This window comes from Pipistrellus kuhlii, unplaced genomic scaffold, assembly GCF_014108245.1.
Source record: "Pipistrellus kuhlii isolate mPipKuh1 unplaced genomic scaffold, mPipKuh1.p scaffold_m20_p_41, whole genome shotgun sequence".
NCBI lineage: Eukaryota > Metazoa > Chordata > Mammalia > Chiroptera > Vespertilionidae > Pipistrellus > Pipistrellus kuhlii.
Window position 1 is genome coordinate 1417351 of NW_023425542.1, and position 22107 is coordinate 1439457.

Here is a 22107-nt window from a genome sequence, read left to right on the forward strand (position 1 = left end):
ATTTATATTATATATTGTGTTCTGGAAAAAGTCCTTCATTTGAAATCTAAGTAAATGAAGTCTCATCATGAGGGTTTGGTCTTAATTTCTAAGTTGGAAGGCAGTAAAGCAATGTGGGTAAAATTATGTGCTTTGAGGTTAGATGTATGTGGGTTCACATCTGAGCTCACCTGCAAATTGCCAGTTAGCTTAACCCTGAGCACCATTTTTAACCACCTTACGACTAAGTTTCCTCATAAAATTTCTATAAAATGGGAATAATTCCTCCTGCAGTGCCTTAAACTGCCATTGTGAGGATTTAATGAATAAAAGCATACATAAAGTGCTTAGTTAGCATAGTAATGGTCACATTGAAAATGCTCAGCAAATAGCAATGGAATTGTTATAATCTGTCATCTTCTTGGAGTTGAATATTTCATAGGGAAACCACCTTAATCATATAAAATTACTTCTATTATTTCTATGTCTGTATCTTTATCATATAGAATTACTTCTGTTACTTCTAATTCTGTATTGTCATCTATTCATGGGGGAATGTTTATAGCCAAAAATTAATTCTATAGTAAGAATTACATTTGGAACCCCAACCCAGTCTTGCAATGTGGGAAACTGTTAAGAAGTGAAGTGATATCCACCAAGAGGCACTCTGGGACCAAGTAATAGGTCATTGTCCTATTTTAATTTTTCTTGGGGGAGACAGCAAGAGGCAGCTTGGTCCTTGTAAGTCTTTGTTCAACTAGCAAGTTCTCTTGAATAAATCCTCTGTACACGGTTTTGTGCATTTAGGCATTGGGAAAACCATCAGATATGTAAGATCTAGAGGCTCAGTGTATGAATTTTGTGCACTGGAGAGAGGTTCCTCAGCCAGCCTGTGCCCTCTCGCAGTCCTGGAGCCGCTCAAGTGGGCCTAAGCCGTCAGTCAGACATCCTTAGTGCTGCTTCTGGCTGAGTGGCACTCTCCCTGTGGGAGTGCACTGACCACCAGGGGGCAGCTCCTGCATTGTCTGTCCCCTGGTGGTCAGTGTGTGTCATAGCAATCAGTCATTCTGCCATCAGGATGAAACTGGCTCTCTGATATCCCCTCGGGGTCCCAGATTGTGAGAGGGTGCAGGCCAGGCTGAGAGACCCCCACCAGTGCACGATCAGGGCCAGGCAGGGATGTGGGAGGTTGGCAAGCCAGGGAGGGACCGCAGGAGGGCTCCAGGGCATGTCTGGCTCATCTTGCTCAGTCCCGATCATTTGGACCCCAGCAGCAAGCTAACCTACTGGTCTAGCGTCTGTCCCACTGGTCAGTTCATGACATAGTGGTTGATCGACCAGTTGACTGTCCCCTGGTGATCAGTGCATGTCAGTTGAACAACCTTAACATATCATTAACATATTATGCTTTGATTGGTTGAACAGCCAACTGGATGACCAGACACTTAGTATATTAGGCTTTTATTATATAGGATGGTTCTTGCTTCATGGAGATTATATTTAGTTGGGAAGATTGGGCATATTCACATAAATCATTAATTTGTAATAAAAGTAGTATGTGAAACATACAAAATAAATACTGTAGATAGTATTAGTTCATCAGAAATCAAGAACTTTGTAGATTAAAAGGACTAAGAAAGGTTTCATGCCACTTGAACAAAGTATGGGTCTTAAAATATGGATATAATTTTAATTGATATAGTAAGTAGGGTCTTCTGTGAGGGGAAATAATAGGGTTGGAAGATGGATTAGGAAAGGTAAAAAACAGCTATCTAACTAGGGCAACAGCATCTTTCTTCCCTAAGTAAGCATAGGCAAATCAAAGAACTTGCTGCTGCGTAGCTTTTAAGCATTCATCAGGAGATGGAATTGGAAATCAAATGATAAGATTCCCATTCTAATCCATCATTCTGTGACTTCCTGTCCTAACTTGGACAAGGTAGGAAACTAAGTCTCAGTTTATTCACTGTAACATGATAGTTATGAGATAATACAAGTAAAGCTCTTAGCATAATACCTGGCATAATGAATGCTCAATCAATATGGCCTTTTGCTATGATCCTATTCTGCTATTTTTTCCCCTATGCAGTTCTTTATTACATTGATATAAGTTTGTGTTATAAAGGTATGATTACTAGGGATTTTTCTTAATCTTTCCTTTATTTTATTTTTATTTTTATTTTTTTAAATATATTTTATTGATTTTGTACAGAGAGGAAGGGAGAGAGATAGAGAGCTAGAAACATCGATGAGAGAGAGTCATCGATCAGTTGCCTCTTGCACACCCCCTACTGGGGATATGCTCGCAACCAAGGTACATGCCCTTGACCGGAATCGAACCCGGGTCCCTTCAGTCCCCAAGCCGACGCTCTATCCATTGAGCTAAACCGGTCTCGGCTTAATCTTTCCTTTATTGATAAGATGACTGAAATATACTTTCAAGGATCTTGGAATAAAGCTTGATAAAGTCAAGGGCTTATATGATTTTTTGAAAAATATGAATATATGGAAATAAGTAGTTTCTAATTTAATGAGTAGAGTGAAAGTCTCACTAGTATAGTTTATTAACTCTCAAAGAATGTTTTATTTGGTACTTATATTTAATGTTCAAATTACATTTCCTTCCTTACAGTGTATCATTGTCAATTATTGGAATGCCTCATGAAATATAAACATGAAGTCTGGAAAGTAAGTTTTGGACCACATTTAACTCATAGCCACGAACTTAATTTATATAATGTATAATAGTAAAAATTGTTTGCATGTTAAATGTATTTGTAGGTAAAATTTATTGATGTTTTATTATATTGGTGTGGCAGAAACTATAATTCTTTCCTCACTGGTTAATTATCATTTAGAGAAGGAATGGTCTTGAACCAATAGCTTGACCGAAAAAGTAATTGAATATCTTTTATTCTTGGAATTTAGCAAATGCTATATTATATGACAATTTTATTTAATTTGAAAAGTTGCTTAAGAACCTGTCTCCTTTCAAATAGATGTGCATTGTTGCAAAATGTGTTATATTTTAAAAATGCACTGTTTAGCAACTGGCTTATGTTGTTCTAAAATATATCGGGGATCCATAGTGATGGAAAGAGACTAAACTTGGGCTGGCAAATACACAATACATGTATTGCAGAAATGTATAATTGAAACCTATTTAATTTTATTAACCAATGCCACCCCAATAAATTCAATTAAAAAAAAGAGAGATAATGTACATATGAATTCCACCTGGGGGGTTTATTTACATAACCAATAAGTAAATAACAAAAATAATGTTTTAATGTGATCTAAACTGGTTGATGAGATTCCAGGGGAATTAACCACCTCAACTCCTCTATTGAAATATTTCCTGTTTTGGTACTGTCGAGTGAGCTACCTTTATTTTTACTTGATCATGCTAAGTCAAAATATGCTTCCTGCTTCCTTCAGGATCTTTTGTACGTGATCGCCTATGGCCCTTCACAAGTGAAACCGCCAGCTGTGCAAATGCTGTTCCATTACTGGCCCAATCTAAAACCTCCTGGGGCAATAAGCGAATACAGGGGCTTGCAGTACACAGGTAAGAGAAGAGCCCTGTGATGCCCGTCTTTATTTCTCCTATGCCACCTTTGCCTCACCTACTTATATATTTTTTATCCTCCTGGATTATATGTATGTGCCTTTAGACATTGTCATAAATCCTTTCTGAAACTAGGTGGTGTAAAATAAATTAATTAAAATTAATTTTATGACACCATAGTGTAAATCTCAGTCTCATTTGCCACACGTACTCTGTGGTCTTAACTACGACTGATATTAATCACTGCAGAGGTGTGAGCCGTAATGCTGCACATTTGCTCACCATATAGCAAAACTCCAGGTGGCTAATTCTGTTCTGATGAGAAGATTTGGAGCATGTTCAACATTACCAGTACTACACTAAGTGCCAATTAAATGACCTTGATAGCCTAGTTGGACAAGAAGAGTCAACAATTGCTGAATATTGTTGTCAATAACTGAGAAGTAAACATCAAATTTAAATATAAAGACATATTTATTAAAAAACAACAACAAACTAACCCAGGTCCTATGTTGTAATTATTATTAACTATAATAATAAAAGTGTAATATGCTGAACAGACCGGACAGCCAAATGACTGGGCGAAGTCGTGGTGGCTGGGGCCGAGTCAGAGGCGATTAAGGGTGATCAGACAGGCAGGTAGGCAAGCAGTTAGGGGCGATCAGGCAGACAGGCAGAGTGGTTAGGGGCGATCAGGCAGGCAGGCAGGCAAGCAGGCAAGTGGTTAGGGAGGATCAGACAGGTAGATGAGCAATTAAGGGTGATCAGGCAGGCAGGTGAGTGATTAGGGGCGATTGAGGTAGGCAGGCAGGCCAGCCGTTAGGAGCCAGTGGTCCTGGATTGCAAGAGGAACGTCTGACTGCTGGTTTAGGCCCAATCCCTCAAGAGGTCCCAGACTACGAGAGAGTGCAGGCTGGGCTAAGGACCCCACCTTCCCATGCATGGATTTAGTATAATATAATCTATGGCTAATAGAGTTTCAGATGCCCTTGACTATCTTCTCCCTCCACTTAATTGTAGACATAGCTTTCTAAAAATGGCAGAGGTGGATGTTTTGGCAAAGTTAGCTTTCATTCAGGTTCTTGTGTACTGATGTTCTAGAACCCATTTTCTTGGCCTCTCTTGTCTTTCCTAAGGCCATTGGAGGTGGTTCAGCAGGCATTTAATTTAATTCTGTTCCTTATGTTCCTGATGAAAGCCACTTGCTAGAGTTATTAATGCCTGTTTTGATGGTCCTTCCTGGGCTTATTCTAAGCTTAGAACAAATAGTATGGGCTGTAGTGGTAACAATAATTCAGGCAGTTCTCAGGTTACGTTGAAGATCTGTTCCTACAGTGAGACCTAACTCGATTTTCGCCAGAAGTCAGAACCCACCTACATAACCACCTATGTCACGGCACAGGGAGCACACACACAGCAGCAGTGAAGTGAAATAGTAAAATAAAATTAAAAGAAAGGTAAGGATTCCTGACCTTTACTTTTAGTAAATAAATAATGAAAACATAAAGCACATATGTTCCTATGTTGAAATGACGGAACTTTATTTTTTTATAAGTACTGAAAATGGGAGATGGCATCGTAACCACAAAATGACATAAGTCCAACATAAACTGAGGACTGCCTGTATTAAATCAATGGAGGTAGTAATTTTTAAAAGAATTAAAATCGATATTATTGATGTTTTATATAACCTATAATAAAGAATATTGAAATATTGCTAATTGAATAATTTGAATATAAAAGCAAAAGTAGTTGGAATAATTAATAAAATAAAAGGTAAAATGATTGAAATATTTGATACCAACTCTTCTCAGTAGATCTATGAAATAAGCATTTACAGGATGTATGGATGGGTAACCAATATTAAATGAAATGTACTTATTTGGTAAATATTTAAAGAGTAACTCTAACGTGCAAGGCCCTGTGTTTTCTGACACAAAACCAGATCTTATGGAACTTAATACAATCTAGATATGAAAATTCATTCATTTATTCATCAAATTCTTATGCAGTATCCACTGTTAGTTGGGCATTATTCTAGGCATTGGTAATATGATGAAAAACCATACTAAAAATCACTAATATCTTGGTGTGGACATCCCATTTGGAGGGAAAGACCAGGAAACTACCTTATAGTGTGGTAAGTTCTAAGGCAGAGCAAATACAGTTGGCCATTGAACAACACAGGAGTTAGGGGTGCCAACCTTCTCACCCCCTTTACAGTTGAAAATGTATGCATAACTTTTGACTCCCCTAAAACTTAACTATTAGTAGCCCACTGTTGATGGGAAACATCACATATTATAGCCGTTTAACACATATTTTATGTTATATGTATTATATACTGTATTCTTAAAGTAAACTAGAGAAAAGAAAATCATAAGAGAGAAAAAATACATTTACAGTATTTATTGAAAAAAATCTGTGTGTAAGTGGACCCACTATTAATAGCCTACAATTTAAAGCTGGGTTGTTCAAGGTCAACTGTACGGAGAGCTGTGGGAGCACACGGGAGGGACCTCTGATCTCACCCTGTTGGTGGGCAGATTTGCAGGAGGTTGAGTTGTCAAGAAAGGTTCTTTCGCGAGTGACATTTGAGCTGATACCTGAACGAGATGTACACTCCAGACATCACTAGGGGAGTGAAACATTAATAGATAAAAATGAGATCGAAGCAGAAGGAACTGCATGGGTTCAGACTCGGCGGCCAAAGATTGCATGATAGTATTTTAGTTACTGGAAAAAGTCGCTTTGCAGCCAGACAGTGAAGGGACAGGGGTAAGCGGAAAGCCTGGCAGGGCCTATGAAGGAGATTGGATTTCATCCTAATGGCCAAGGGAAACCACACCAGGTTTTAAATGGAGAAACCACATGATAACATTGGCCTGTTAGTGTCCCAGAACCCCCCGGGAAACTGACAGAGGCTTCTGTTTCCCGGGTGACCACACCCTCTTGAAAGAGCCAGACAAACCTGTCTCCCCGGAATAGCTCAGCCTCTGCCAACTACGATCAGAGTGACTCTTTCTTCTCTTGCCTATCTGAACAGGAGTTGCTGTGTGCAGGCATTCAACCTCGTAATCACACCTCTACATGCTTCCATTATTTGCCTACTTGCCAGGCACTGCCCAAGGTCCTGGGAAAGCCGCTCTCTTGGAAATCCCATTCTAGGGGATTATGGCATTCTATGCAGAAAACAGGAGGTCATGGGGAAAATGAACCATTCTTGTCTGTATGTTACTATTGATCAGGCATTGTCCTAGCTGCTTATTATCTCATTTAATATTTTAGCATTCTCTTAATTGAACAAAAATTATAGGCCAAGACCAGATTAGGTTTTACAGACATTTCCTCCATTAATTTTCACAAAAGATCTTGAGAGGCAGGTTTCCTTATTTCAATGTTACAACAAAGAGTGGGGCATAGTTTAACTAACATCCCTAAATTCACACAGTAATAAGGAAACACTGCTTGAATTTGAACCTAGATTCTCTTCATTGAACACTCACATTTTTTGGGTATAACTGTGCTGTCACTTCTTAGTGAAACATTAGAAATGTATGCAATGCCTGCTGTAGTGAAGGATGAAGTAAAGGGTATCATCAGTATTTAGAGTGCACTGCAACCCTAAATATTTTAATAAGAAGAATTATATAGCTTCACAGAATTTTATGATGAAAACTAGAGGCTGGGTGCATGGAATTGTGCATGGGTGGGGTCTGGCTGGCCCACTGTGATGGGGGTAGATCGGGTCTGGGCCAGTGGAGGGTAGGGGATGCAAGAGGTTGGCATCTGTTTTCTTATTCATTTTCTATCTGGGTGATTGATCCATTGCTTTTATTTTTCAGCAGCTTTACTATGTCTTTTTGGGGTTTCCTAAGACTTCTTGATTTAATGTCTCTCATCAGTTTTAGAAAATTGCCAGAGATTATCTCTCTTTTGTTAGTGATAATAGTACTTTATTAAAGCATATTTTATATATAGTAAGACACACAAGTATCAACTATATGGCTGGATCCATTTTGACAAGTATATAATGCTCATCTAATTATTACCCAGATAATCTGAGTTATAACATGAACTGTAGAGCTATCACAATGCTTTTGTTCAAGTAACTCTTATGTTACTTCTTAATGCCACATTTACATATGGTTTATTATAGTACACTAGAGGCCTGGTGCATGACATTTGTGCACTGGGTGGGTGGAGGGTCCCCCAGCCTGGCCTGTGCCATTTATAATATTTATTTATTTATTTATATTTTAAATATATTTTATTGTTTTGTTTTTTTTACAGAGAAGAAAGGATAGGGAAAGAGAGTTAGAAACATTGATCAGCTGCCTCCTGCACACCTCCCACTGGGGATGTGCCCATAACCAAGGTACATGCCCTTGACCGGAATCGAACCTGGGACCCTTCAATCCTTAGGCCATCGCTCTGTCCATTGAGCCAAACCAGCCATGGCTTGGCCTGTGCCCTTTAGTAGTTTGGCAGCCTTTGGGGGATGTTTGACTGATGACTTAGGCCGGCTCCCCCAGGGGACATCCTTAGCGCTGCTGCTGCACTCAACAACCATCAGCCTGGCTTGTGGCTGAGTGGCCCTCCCCCAGTGGGAGCTCACTGACCACCAGGGGGCAGCTCCTATATTGAGTGTCTGCCCCCTGGTGGGCAGTGTGCATCATAGCCACTGGTTGTTCCACCTTTCGGTTGATTTGCATATTACCCTTTTGTTGTATAGGATTGTTATAATTATTCTATTTTGTTATTAGTCATTGTTAATTTTTTGCTGTGCCTATTTCATAAATTAGCCTTTATCATAAGTCTGTATGTATAGAAAAAACACACAATAGTATATATAGGGTTTGATACTATTTGAGGTTTCAGGCATCTACTGGGGGTCTTGGAATATGTCCTGTGCGGATAAGGGGGACTTTGTATTCATATGATTCAGGGATTTATTGTTTTGTGTCTTACTTCATTCATTTAGCATAATGTTACTGAGATTAATCTGTACTGTTGATGATATTAGTAGGGTTTTTTTTTTTTAATTGTTAAGTAAGTATTCTATGGTATGTATATACCACAGTTTGTTTTTCAACCTTGATATTGATGTACATTTAGCTGTTTAAGTTTTTGGCCAATACACATGAAGCTACTGTGAACATCTTACACAAGTCTTGTAGGCCTATGCATTTATTTCAGGAGAAGAATTGCTGGGTCATATAATTTATAAAAGAATTTTAAACAGCTCTGTAAAGTGTGTACACCATTGTACATTTCATTCAATAGTATATGAGAAGTTCAGTTGCTATATATCCTTGCTAATACTCACAGCTGTCAGTTTTTGAATTTTAGCCATTCTCATAGGTGTGTATCTTATTGTGGCTTTAATTTGTGTTTCTTTGATGATTAATGTTGAAATTATTCTGTTTTATTGATCTGTATACCAGTGAAAACTGTCTTAAATACTTTGGCTTTATAGTCTTAAAATCAGATAGTGCAAGTCTCTAATTTTGTTCTTCTTAGATCACATGTGTCAAACACAAGGCCCGCGGGCCAAATCCGTCCCGCCAGGCCTTGCAATGTGTCTCGCACCGCGCTGTCATCACTGCACTCCGCTGCGTTTCCATCACAATGACAGTTTATGACTGTTCAGTAAACCATTCGGCCCGCGATTAAGGCTGGATTTTAGATTTTAGCCCCTTCTCTGATTGAGTTCGACACCCCTATCTTAGATCATCTTGGCTATTTTAGGTCTTTTACATTTCCGTATATATTTAGCTTTCATTTCTGCAAAAATAATCCTTCTGGAATTTTGATCTGGGTTGTATTAAACCTATAGTTCCATTTGGAAAGAATTGACATTGCAAAATATTAGTTCTCCAATTCATAAACATGATGCATTATTTAGGTCTTTAAAACTTTCCCCCTGTAGTTTTCAGTATAGAATTCTTGCATTTATTTTAAAAATTAATTTCTAGGTATTTGATACTTTTTATGATGCAAATGTCATTATTTTAACATTTAATTTCCCATGGTTTATTGACAGTGTAAAGAAATTTAATTGATTTTTGTATATTGATTTTTTTTATCCTGAAACTTTGTTAAATTTACTTGTTAGTTTTGTAGCTTATTTGTAAGTTTCTTAAAGTTTTCTGTATACAAGATTTTGCTCTCTTGAAAATAAAAATAATTAAAACATTTTCTTCTTTATTTCTAATTTATATGCTTGCCTGCCTGCCTCCTACCTTCCCTTTCTTCCCTTCTTCTTTCCTTCCTCTCTTTCTTTTTATCATTACACTGGCTCATATTTCCAGTTCAGTGTTGAATAAAAGTGCTGAGAGTGAATACCTTCCCCCACAGCCCCTTAATTTCTGGGGAGGAAGCATTAAGGTTTTCACCATTAAATACAATGGTAGTTGTAGGTTTGTCACAGATGCTTTTTTCTAAAATCAGATTGAGGAAGTCCCTGTCTCATCTTAGTTTGCTGAGAGTTTTTATCATGAGTGAATATTAATTTTGGTTAAATGCATTTTCTCCTGTTTTGTTAAAATATATTTTGAGTTGATCATATAATTTCCATTCTGTTAATATGGTAAATTACATTGATTTGACTTGCATTGTTAAACCAACCTTACATTCCTGAGATACAATCCTCATTTTCAGCTGTATTATACTGCCAGACTTAATTTGCTAATTTTTTGTTGTGTTCTTGATTCTATATTTATGAGGGATATTACTGTAATGCTTTCTTTTTCTTTTTTTATTGTTTAAAGTATTACAAATAGTAGTACACATGTCTCCTCCCCCCCAATTGACCTCCTTCCAACCTCCCTTCTTTCTCCCCTCCTTGCCCCCGCACATGCCCTCACCCCCTCCCAGTATCTGGTGTCCATTGGTTATGCTCATATGCATGCATCCAAGTCCTTCGGTTGATCTCTTACTTCCCCCTGCCCCCTAGTTCTCCCCTGCCTTCCCGCTGTCATTTGACAGTCTTACTGTAATGCTTTCATCTGGTTTTGTTTAAGAGAGTAATTCTGACCTCATAAAATGAGTTTGGAAGTGTTTCCTCCTCTTCTATTTTTGGAAAGAGTTTATGTATGATTTGTATTTTTTCTCTTAAATAGTTAATAGAATTTATGGGTAAATCCATCTAGATCTGAGGTTTTCTTTGTGGGAAGATTTTACATTGCTGAATTCAATTTAATAGTTATGGGGCATTTACTTTTTTTTTTTTAATTGAGTCAGAGTTTATAAATTTGTAATCTGTGATTTTTGAGGAATGTGGTCATTTTCATCTAGCTTATCAAATTTATTGGCATATCTGTAGGATCTGCAGTGATGTCCTAACTTTCATTTCTGATATTAATAATTTGTTTTTTTTCTATGTTTTTATTTATTAGGCGTGGTAGAGGAATTATCAATTTTATTGAACTTGCCAAAGAACCAATGTTTGGTTTTATAATATTCTCTATTGGTTTTCCATTTTCCATTTCATTGATTTATGCCTTTATCTTTATTTTCTTTTTTCTGATAACACTGAGTTTAATTTTTTCTATTTTGTTATGGTAGAAATCTAAATAATTTATTTTGAATCTTTTATATTTTCTAATAAAATAATTTAAAGCTATAAATTTCCCCTTAAACGTTGCTTTACTTGCATTTCACAAATTTGATATGCTGTCATTTTATTGTATTTTAGTACAGAATATTTTCCAATATTCATTGTGATTTCTTCTTTGATTTATGGATTATTGAGATGTGTATTTTTCAGAAATATAAATATTTAGTGACTTTCCAGGTATGTTTTTGTTATTTCTAGTTTAATTTCATTGTGGTCAGGAATGATACTCTATGTATTGCTACATATACATTTTTAAGGCTTATTTTATGGGTCAAATATTGTTTTTGTTAGTGAACTTTGCAAATAATGTATATTCTGCAGTGGCTGAGTGGAGAATTCTATCATTATTAATTAGGTTAAGTTGTTAATGTTGTTTAAGCTTTCTATTTTTACTGATTTCCAGTCTGCTTGTTTTATGAATTATTAAGAGAAGATTGGTGAAATTTATAACATGAATTATGGACTTATTTGTGTCAGTTTTGCTTCATATAATTTAAAACTCTACTATTAACTGTACATGGTATTTATGATTATTATGTCATCTTGATGAATTGACCATATCATCATTGTGAAATGTTCTTCTTTATTACTGGTAATGTTCTTTGTCCTGGAGTCTACTTGTTTGATATTTATATAGACACTCCAGTTTTCTTATGATTAGCATTTGCTAATGTATGCTAATCATATATAATGGCACTAATTTTTCTATCTGCTTACTTTTAATATATTTATCATTATATTTCAAGTATTGCTCATAGGCAGCAAATATTTGAGTCATGCTTTTTGAAAAAACTTAAAATCTATTTGATGACCTTTAGACCATTTACATGTAATATAATTATTGTTTAGGCCATTTACATTTAATGTAACTACAGATACAGTTGGACTTAAGCCTGGCATCTTGTACTTGTTTTCTACTTGTCCCATCTATTCTGTTTCTTTTCTTTTTAATATCTTCTTTTGGATTATTTTTAGTATTTCATTTTATCTCTGTATTGAATTACTAGGTATACATACATTTAAAAATTGCTTTAATGTTTATAATATATACCTTTAATTTAACAGTCTCCATTAAAAGAATATTATACTAGCTTACATGTAATGTTAGAACCCTGTACACTTTCATTTCCCCCTTTTCATCCTTTTTGTTCTTGTTATTAAATATTTTAATTCTTTATATATTATTGGTCTTACAATACATGGCTATTATTTTTGTTTTAAACAATCAATCATCTTTTGAAAACATGTTAATCTGATTAGAAAGTCTTTTATTCATTATATTTACTAAGTTCCAGAACTCTTTTTGCCTTTATGAAAGTCCTAGCTTTCCTTCAGCCTCAAGAACTTTCTTTAATATTTCTTATAGTGGAGCTTAGATGGCAATAAATTCTCTAGTGTTTGTCTTCAAATAGTCTTTATTTCTTACTCAATTTTGAAGGATATTTTCACTGGGTATAAGATTCTAGGTTGACAGTTTTTTTCTTTCAGCCTATTAAAGATGTCGTTCCATTGTCTTCTGGCTTGCATTGTTTCTGACGAGAAATCAACGATCATTCTTATCTTTGTTCCCCTGTAAGTAATGTGTCTTTTTTTCCTGGCTGCTTTTAAGATTTTCTCTCTATCATTGGTTTTATCAGTTCGATTTTAATGAGTTTTGGTGTGATTTTCTTTGCTTTTATTTTACCTAAGATTCATTGAGCTTTTTGGATCTGTGGGTTTATAGTTTTTATCAAACTTGCAAAATTTTGTCCATTTTTTCTTTAAAAAAAAATCACCACTCCCTGCCCCTGTTGCACCATTTTGGCTTTTAAACACACTTGCTTACTCTGCCTGATATTTTCCCACAGCTCACTGAAGCTCTCTTTATTTTTTTCCTACTATTTCAGTTTGGGTAGTTTTTGTTGTTATGTCTCCTAATTCACAGATCTTTTCTTCTACATTGTCTAAGCTGCCATTATTCCCATTTAGTTAATTTTTCATTTTTGGTATTATATTTTTAATTTTTAGAAATTTAATTTGGTTCTTTTGTTATCTTCAATATCTGGCCTCATTGTGCTCATATTTTTCTTTAAATATGCTTACAATAGCTGTCTTAAAGTCCTTGTTTGCTAAAACTACCTCATTTCTGTAATTTCTGGGTTTGTTTCTAATGCCCAGTTTTTCTCCCAATTATGGGTTACATTTTCCTTCCTTTTCAAATATTAATTTTTGATTGGATGCTGGACTTCAAGAATACCACATTATGAAGTGTCTGGATTTTGTTGTCTTCCATTATAGTGTGTTAAAGTTTCTTTTGATAGTCAAGTTACTGGTGGATTAGCTTAACCCTTCCAAGGTTTGTTCTTAATGCTTTGTTAGGGTAAGTCTGGGGTAGCTTTTTTCACTAATGTTAGTTCAGCTCTTCTACTATGACATGACTTTCTAAAGTCTCCATTGAATATTCCAGGATTTTACTGAGTTCCCTCCACTCTGGCTGGTTGGAACTTGAATATTTCCCAACCCTATATTAGATATACTAATTATTAGGTTATAAATCCCTCATAATTGTCCTCTATGAAACCTAATTAAGTTTGTATTATACATGTTCAGCTTAATATAAAGCCAACCCCCCCTAAAGGACTCCTACTCAGATTTCTGGAGCTTGTACTTTGCTCAGCTCCTTCTTCTTTGGTACTCTACCTAGCAAATTTAAGTCACCTTGCCTTTCTAAATGCCAGTTTTTGTCCCCTCAACTCAATAAAACCAACCTACTGTGCTTATATTTCCTCTTCTAGGGCAAGGTCTGAAAATTGCTTTCAGGAAGAAAGCCAGGGTGGCTGTAGGAGTCATTTCATTGTTTCTCTTCTCTCAAGGATCATTGTCCTGTACTACATGAAGTCTGATTTCTGAACATAGTTGTTCCATATGTATTTTCCATGTTTTTAGTTGTTTATGGTAGGAGAGCGCGTCTAATACCAGTTACTCTGTCATAGTAGGAAGCAGAGCCCTTGTCTGCCATGTTTTTATGCTATATTTTTTATTCTATTTTCAAATGAAGGGAGATCTATCTTTATTATATCTGCCTTATGGTAAAGTATACATTACAATCAGTTGTAATGTTTTCCCAATTACAACTGCTGGTGCTCTAGCTTCAGAGATTTTTTAATTCAGTAGATCTAACATGGGGTCTAGGCATCATATTTCTGAAGGCTTGACAGATGATTTTTGAAACACAACCAAAGCTAAGAATCACTATTCTAGTAAACTTAAATATAGTGTGACTTTGGTGAACTTAAATTAAAAATTCTACTATCTCCTCTTAATTCAGTTTGATTCTGTAAAAATGGAATAAAAAATTATAGGAATAGGATCTCCTCCATATCCTCACCATCCACATATAAAGCATTATTCTCTGGCAGAACAGGAATCTTTATAACCTTTATCAAATTCTATAGCTGTTGCAAAGTCTGATGGTTCAGAGATGGTTTCATCTTTGATTAATGGTGACTTCCTAAAAGCTCAGTTTTGAGAAGTATTCTGAGGCCATTTCTGGACTCAGCAGGACAGAATGCTCTTATGTGTTAGTGATATCTGTTATGAATTTGGGTTTGGATAAATGAGGCTACATGTCCTATGTATTTGGAACTTCTATACCAATTAAAGGCATTCTTTTTTTTTCTTTTTTTTTCTTTTTTTTAAGGTTTGCTATACTCTGTATTCATCTTGACTTTCTCACATGTAGGAATCAAATCTTATAGTTATAGAATGCCTATATTCAAATAATTTCTTCATCTATTTCTTACTATTACTCATTTCCTCTTTCTCATTCTCTAAAAATATAAGCAGTATAATACTGTTATAAGAGTAGTGGTTTTTATCTTTACTTACTTTTTTTTCTTCTTTGTATATTTTTTAAGGTCAATTGCCTGTTGATTGTATTTTCTTAAATTGCAAATTAGACACAAAATGTTATGCTTAGTCTAACAATATTTGAATATTGAAAATAGAATATTTGAAGTTAAAATACTTCTAGATAGAAAATTTTATAAAATGTTTAGAACATAGTAAATATTTTTGAATTATAATTTGATATGTAACTAAGTAACAATGTCCTCTCACCTGCAAATTCTTCTATATTAGGCCAAACATGATCCTATAAGATTATAATATGGCAATTTAGAAAAATGTCCTACTTTCAACTTATAATTCTATTACCTTTGTAATGTTAGCTAAGTGCTTTGGGCTACAGAATCATCTGGATGATGATAATTACTTGGTTCTTATCCTTATTCTCTGTTATACTGTGTTAAGGAGTTGGGTATTAGCAAACTAGCAGAGACTTAATTTGTGGGTCACATGTGTGAGAGAGCTGCATTTCATTCGGGCAAGAAAGTGATCTTTCCAGTCTCCCAATTTGATGGGGTGGGGAGGCGAATGGAATGGTGGAAGCTGCTTTATCATTCATTTCACTTGCTATCAATTTGAAACACTGCCTCGTGCCAAAAATCTAGGGTGTTTAGCATAGTATATACTATAGTGAAGAGAGCAGAGTGTCAAGAACCAAATTCTAGTCCTAGCTAGACTAGGCTAGTTCTCATTTAGTTGTTTACTAATTCTGTGATCATAGCAAGTTACTTAACCATTTTAACTTTAACTTACTCATATATTTAATGAGGTTAATGATCTGCTGTATCTATCCCGCAGAGTTGTTGGGAGGATCCAGTGAAATCATAGAGAACTTAGCAATGGTATATCACTGTGAGGTAATATTTGATATTGTGTATGCCACCTTATATTAGATTGTCTCCTCCCATAGGAAAATGGATGATGGAGTTGTGATATCTTTGCTCAATTTAAAAATTTTTCATATATTTAAAATTCATTTTAGGAAGGCTTCTGAGGATGAATCTATTTCGGTAAAAGAAAACTAATGAAGTATCCGCTGTGTTGTTTTTTACTAGGGCACAAATCATTTCAATGAGAAGTATTCATCAGTTATGTTTTTGCTTTACAGCTTGGAATCCCATCCACTGTCAGCACATTGAATGCCACAACGCAATTAATAAACCAGCAGTGAAGGTACTGTTTCATGAGACCTGGTCTCACATTGTATTGCCAGTGGTCAAATCGTCAGCAAGTTGTTGAATGAAATGCTAATTTATATGTTACTCATTGAATTCAGCTTAATTCTTCAAAGTGTGAGAGCTGCTTGGGTCCCATAATTGAAATTAGTTTTTATATCTGTCCTCCTTTCTGCCTGACACAGTGCCCTTTTTGGGCTTGCTCAGATGTCAACAGGAAGGAGGTGCTTTCTGTCCGATTTCCCCCCAAGTTATTTTCCTTCTAGTTTTATGTCATCCTGCATTCACAGGGGTCCTCTCACTTCCTGATGATTCTGGCCTTCCACTTACAGAATTCATCACAAATCAGGTTTCCTCCCTGTCTTAACGCAGAGAGCCCAGTTTACTCCTCTGGCCTGGCCCTGCTTTTCTCACAGGCGGTTCCCTGTAGCCAGTCCTCCAGGAGAGGCCAAGACATCCTACTTTCTGTCATTTTAAAAATTGAGATGGCATTCATGCAACATAAAATTTATGGTTTTAAAGTGAAAATTCAGTAGCATTTAGCACTTGCATAATGTTGTGTAACCACCACCTCTTCTTTTTCCAAAACATTTTTTTTATCATCCTCCAAATGTTACTTTCTGAAAATATAAAAAAATCTTTTATATTTTCACTTTATGCTTCCCAGAAGGGTAACATTCTTGTTAGTTGACATGTATTTTCATGACAACAGGTCTGCGTGGTATTGTGCTTTCTTTACAATGTGAGCACTTCCCACATGCACAGGGATATGACCTTAGGACACGTAGATCAAGGGTATCCAATTTCCAGATGCAAATGGAATAATGTTAGATGAAAAAGAAATTATAAAGTTGTATAGTGTGATGCCAATTTATTTTTAAAATTGTATATCTGTATATTTATATTAATAGAAAAACCACCAGTCATGCTCATCAGAACATCAGTTACTATGATTGCATTGAGATGGAGGGTTATTGAAGTAGTTAAGTTTTCTTCTTTCCTTTTCTCCATTTCCCCAAATCTCTATATTGGTAATATATTTATGAGCAGAGAACAATATTTTTGATGCAAGATCAGATATGAACATATTACTATGTGTGTAAACAGATTTGTTCAGAGTAGATCAGAATTGGCATTATTAGTCCCAGATCAGATGAATTGTGTTAATGAATACATCAAACACATTAGAGGTCTTCTAGCTAATCTCCATTGAGTTCTAACTTCCTAGGAGTTTTCCTTTTGAGTGGAGTGAACAAAAACCAGTACCTGACAGAGGTATCTGTACTCATTTGAAATGAAAGTAAAGGGGAAGAAGAAGTCTACCTGGGTGCCTGGGGAAGACTCAGGGAAACTTGATTTGTACTCACAAAAAGCCCAATATTTCCATAATAGTCAGCTATACACCAAGGCAGCAATGATTTGCCAAATAGAAAAGTAACATTTATTTTTATTGAAATAGATTGCACAGAAACTAAAATACGTTTGGGGCAAAAGCCAGCTGTTGGGATAGGAATTCCAATGAAAATATGTTGGAGTTTATAGTTCATTTTATCACGTTCTGCTTCTAGTTTTACTATTTGAAAATCACTTTATGAATAGTTAGATAAGCCTCTGACATAGGAGTCAGCAAACCAGCCAGATCTTTGTAAATAAAGTTCTATTTATTTGCTTATATATCATCTACTTTCATGCTACAATAGTAGGGTTGAGTAGTTAATTTTTTTAAAGTATATTTTTTATTGATTTCAAAGAGGAAAGGAGAAGGAGAGAAAGCTAGAAACATTAGTGATGAAAGAGAATCATTGATCAGCTGCCTCCTGAAAGCCCCACACTGGGGATTGTGCCCGCAACCTGGGCATATGCCCTGATTGGGAATCGAACCATGACCTTCTGGTTTGTAGGTTGATGCTCAGCCACTGAGCCATGCTGGCTGGGTTTGAGTAGTTAGTTATGACAGAGAACACATGGCACACAAAGCCAGAAATATTTATTCTCTGACCATTTACAGAATGTTGGCCAATCCCTGATTTTGAACATATCAAAAAGTAATTATCAAAGGAAGAATGAAACTTACCTAAGAAAAAATTTCATACTGGGTCTTTAGCAACAGGAAATATATAATTTACAGATTTAGATGGTATAATTATTTGAATTTAGGAATAATAATGCTGTTTCCACAATCATTGAAACACCTCAGGGTTTTAACTTTAAATGACAGGCTATTTGGCTTATAAATTTGGTGCATTCCCTTCCCCCCTTCAAATCAGTAAAAACAACCAAAGAAAAGGCAGAAGGATGTTCCAAAGAATTTGTGTCATGTTACTACATAATTTGCTATAGCATGGACAGATTATTTCTTGAAGGGCAGGAACAGAATTCGAAATGACTTTGGTAAGTCATAGAAACTTGAACTGATGTAAAGTACAAAATTCAACTAGTAATCTAAATGTTTTGTTCACTTGATTTAAAATATCCAGATATTTAAAAATATCCTAATGATCAACTGTAAAATGAACGCTTTTCATCTCTGTTCTTAGGCTAATGAAAACTCAGCCATAAATAATCCAAAACTGAGCAGGGCACAGCAGGGTTAAACAAATGCCAGGTTCCATGTGAAGAAAAAAACCACACACCTGGCAATGAACCACTGGATGATTAATGTAGAACTTAGATTCCAGTGTGTGAGAAGTGAATCATTCATTGTTCGATTCAAAGCTAAATTTTATGAATGAGGCTTCTGCTAGCTTTTTGGTAACAGTTATGATTTTCAATTTCAATATATTTTTCTTCTCTTGAAGAGAGACACTTTGTTTACCACTTTTGAGAAGGTAATACTGTATGAGTAATATAGAGGCAATTTCAGCAGCCATTGAACAAGATTCTTTTTTATCTTTGTGGAAGGAGGTTAGATTTCTTGAACTATTTGTTACCAGAATTGCAAATAACAAGCGAAATGAAAAACCAGAGTAGCCACATTTAAATCAACTATGTGGACTCATGGGCCAGTGCAGGAAAAATGGTTACAGGTTTGAATGGGTTCTGCTAAACATATTCATTCCACTTTGCTTTTGAAAACCTGTCAGTATGGGAACATTTGTGCTCATGATATCAGGAATGTGATAAACAGGACAGGAAAGTTCATTCTGTCTTTTTGTGTGTTTCAGATGTGCATAGACCCTTCCCTGTCAGTAGCTTTGGGTGACAAACCACCCCCGTTGTATCTCTGTGAAGAATGCAGCCAGAGGATAGCGGGGTAGGTATAAAGGAAGGACAACAATATGATAAAAAAATCACTCAGACTTAAATTGGTTACATTATCTACATTTCCCACTATCCTCTCTGGTTTTTGAAGATTACTTTGTCAGGTATTTAATATGGAGCACACTTCCATTTGAAAGATTTTTAGCTTTGCAGAGTTTCACTGGTTTTGTGTGCGACAGAAGGAAGTGGTTCCATTTACCGAAGCAGCGGCCTGGTTGAAAAGGCCATAGAGAAAAAGAAAAGTGGTTTTCAAACATGACGGATAATCCACGTGGGTTCTCTTTGCTGGTTAGCTTCACAGAATCACACTCCGCTTTGTGCAAATCATGATGTGTTTTGGTTGGCTTAATTAGCATCTGGAAAGTATCATTTAAAGAACTGAATATGATGAAATGCCTATAATTTATAATTTAGCTGGAATGCATTAGACATTGAAAAAGTTTATTATGATAATGCTCTTAATTACACTTCCTTTCTATTAAAAGCCTCTTAGCAATAGTGCATGGTTTATAAACATTCATGTGGAAGGGAAACATAGCTAAGAAGCTAAAAAATGAATTTTGTTTTTCTTCATAGGGACCACAGTGAATGGTTGATTGATGTTCTTCTGCCTCAAGGTATGGTTTACTTCGGAAAGAATGAATCATGAGGAATCATGACTAATGGCATGGTTTATTTGTCTCCTTTTGTACCATTTTATTTAACAGACAGTAACCGAAGTATTAAATTCTATTAATATTCATTGATATGAAGCATTATATCCATTTCTTGCTTGTTATATGCCTACACATTTAATAATGAGGGGAGAGGTATCATTTCTACCTAAATTAAGGGGAGATTTTGGAATTAGAATTCTGTATGATTCAAGCCCTGCTGGATTATGTTTTAAGAGGTTTTATGTATATATAATGGTGTTACCAATGATATGTTTAGCAGGTCAGAATGGGAATAAGGGAAGAACATGAAATAATTGGACTTCCTCCTGCCACTACTATTAACTGTGTTTTTAGGGAAAATAACTTAATCATTCTGATACTTAGTCTCTTCATCAGCAAAATGGGGATAAAGTATATCTGACCCATCTCAACGAAGAGACAAGATTGTAATGCTTGTAGTTTGTTAGGGTTCTGAAAGCTAAGCCCAGTAAGTTGACAGATCAGATAGATAAGGCAGTATTTTTCTACCCATGGGAGGCAGGTGTTCCAGCTACCTAATTGGAGACAGTGACCAGGTAAAGTACTCGAAAGCAAAGGAAAGATGAAAGGTGGAAAAAGCTGGGAGCATACTGAGTACAGAGAGGCGCAGAGGGGTAACTCGATAAATGGCTTTTGAGGAAGATAATGAACAAATAGGGAAGACCGCATTTAAAAAAATAATTCCTTCTGGGGATTGAGCTCACAACTGGGCATGTGTCCTGACCTGGGATCAAACTAGCGACCTCTTGGTGCATGGGTCGACTCTCAATCACTGAGCCATGCTGGTGGGGCAATGATAACTTTTTATTATTTAACTAGACCGATTAAGATAAACTCTAGGTAGCAAACTGTTAAATAGCCATTAATCACACAAAACTGGCATTAAAAACTGAGTTGTAAATTTCAATCAATTGGCATCCACTAATTCATAATTTCCAGACAAAGTTTAGGAGACATTTATCTTTGATCTTTTAAAAATATATTTATATATTTTATTGATTTTTTTACAGAGAGGAAGGGAGAGGGACAGAGAGTTAGAAACATTGGTGAGAGAGAAACATCGATCAGCTGCCTCCTGCACACTCCTTACTGGGGATGTACCCGCAACCAAGTTACATGGCCTTGCCGAAATAGAACCTGGGACCTTTCAGTCCGCAGGCTGATGCTTTATCCACTGAGCCAAACCTGTTAGGGCTATCTTTGATCTTTTTAATAATTGGAACATAGACTATACTGTAAATAATAATTCAGTCCATTGTTTGAACACTTTCTCTTTCAAGAGAAATGCTAACACTCTCGGAAGAGCTATTTTCAAGTACTCTCAAGCATCAATTTTCACGGAAATAATTTGTATGCCCGCTCATAAGAGTTCTCAGTTATTCATTAAAGTCAATCCTAAAGTAGACAGTAGTTTGGAAGCCTTACTCCATCTGGTCAATCCGTGGGTTTGAAAATTGCTTTCTCTTAAATAAGCATGCAGCTGATTTTACACTAGGACAGGCATGGTATAAATGGCTAGTTCAACTCTAAGTAATTGAAATAGTAAGATTTTTCTGTATAGAAACTCCTTCCCAAGGTAAAGCTCTCAAAGTATCACATCAACTCAGTGTCATAGTATAATGGAACAGCAGTAAAGAGGGATCCATAGACATATTGGTTGATCTACCTCCCCCATTGATAGCCTGGGTGATACTGAAGAAGTCATACAACCATAGTAGCCCAAAATTTTGTTTTCTGTCAAATCAGGAGGTAAGGAGAAAGTTATCTGAATTCCAGGACATATCTGAGAAGGTTGAATTACTTATAAGAATAGGTGAAGTATTTGCAGCATTCTGGTGTTTTTTAATGATATTAAAAACTAGTGGCCCAGTGCAGGAAATTTGTGCATGGGGCTGAGTGTCCTTCAGCTCAGCCTGCACCCTC

General features: G+C 35.9%; 1 protein-coding gene across 3 annotated transcripts in view; it reads left to right on the forward strand.

Annotated features, from left to right (window-relative positions):
• The window catches only part of UNC79 (unc-79 homolog, NALCN channel complex subunit), a 210180-nt gene that overhangs the window by 64716 nt on the left and 123357 nt on the right, over positions 1–22107 (forward strand). For all 3 annotated transcript variants that reach the window (XM_045571940.1, XM_045571941.1, XM_045571942.1), the window contains exons 6-10: positions 2612–2667; positions 3418–3547; positions 16162–16226; positions 19393–19481; positions 20066–20106. In XM_045571940.1, coding sequence (XP_045427896.1) covers positions 2612–2667; positions 3418–3547; positions 16162–16226; positions 19393–19481; positions 20066–20106 — 381 coding nt within the window. The remainder of the gene's footprint in view (positions 1–2611; positions 2668–3417; positions 3548–16161; positions 16227–19392; positions 19482–20065; positions 20107–22107) is intronic.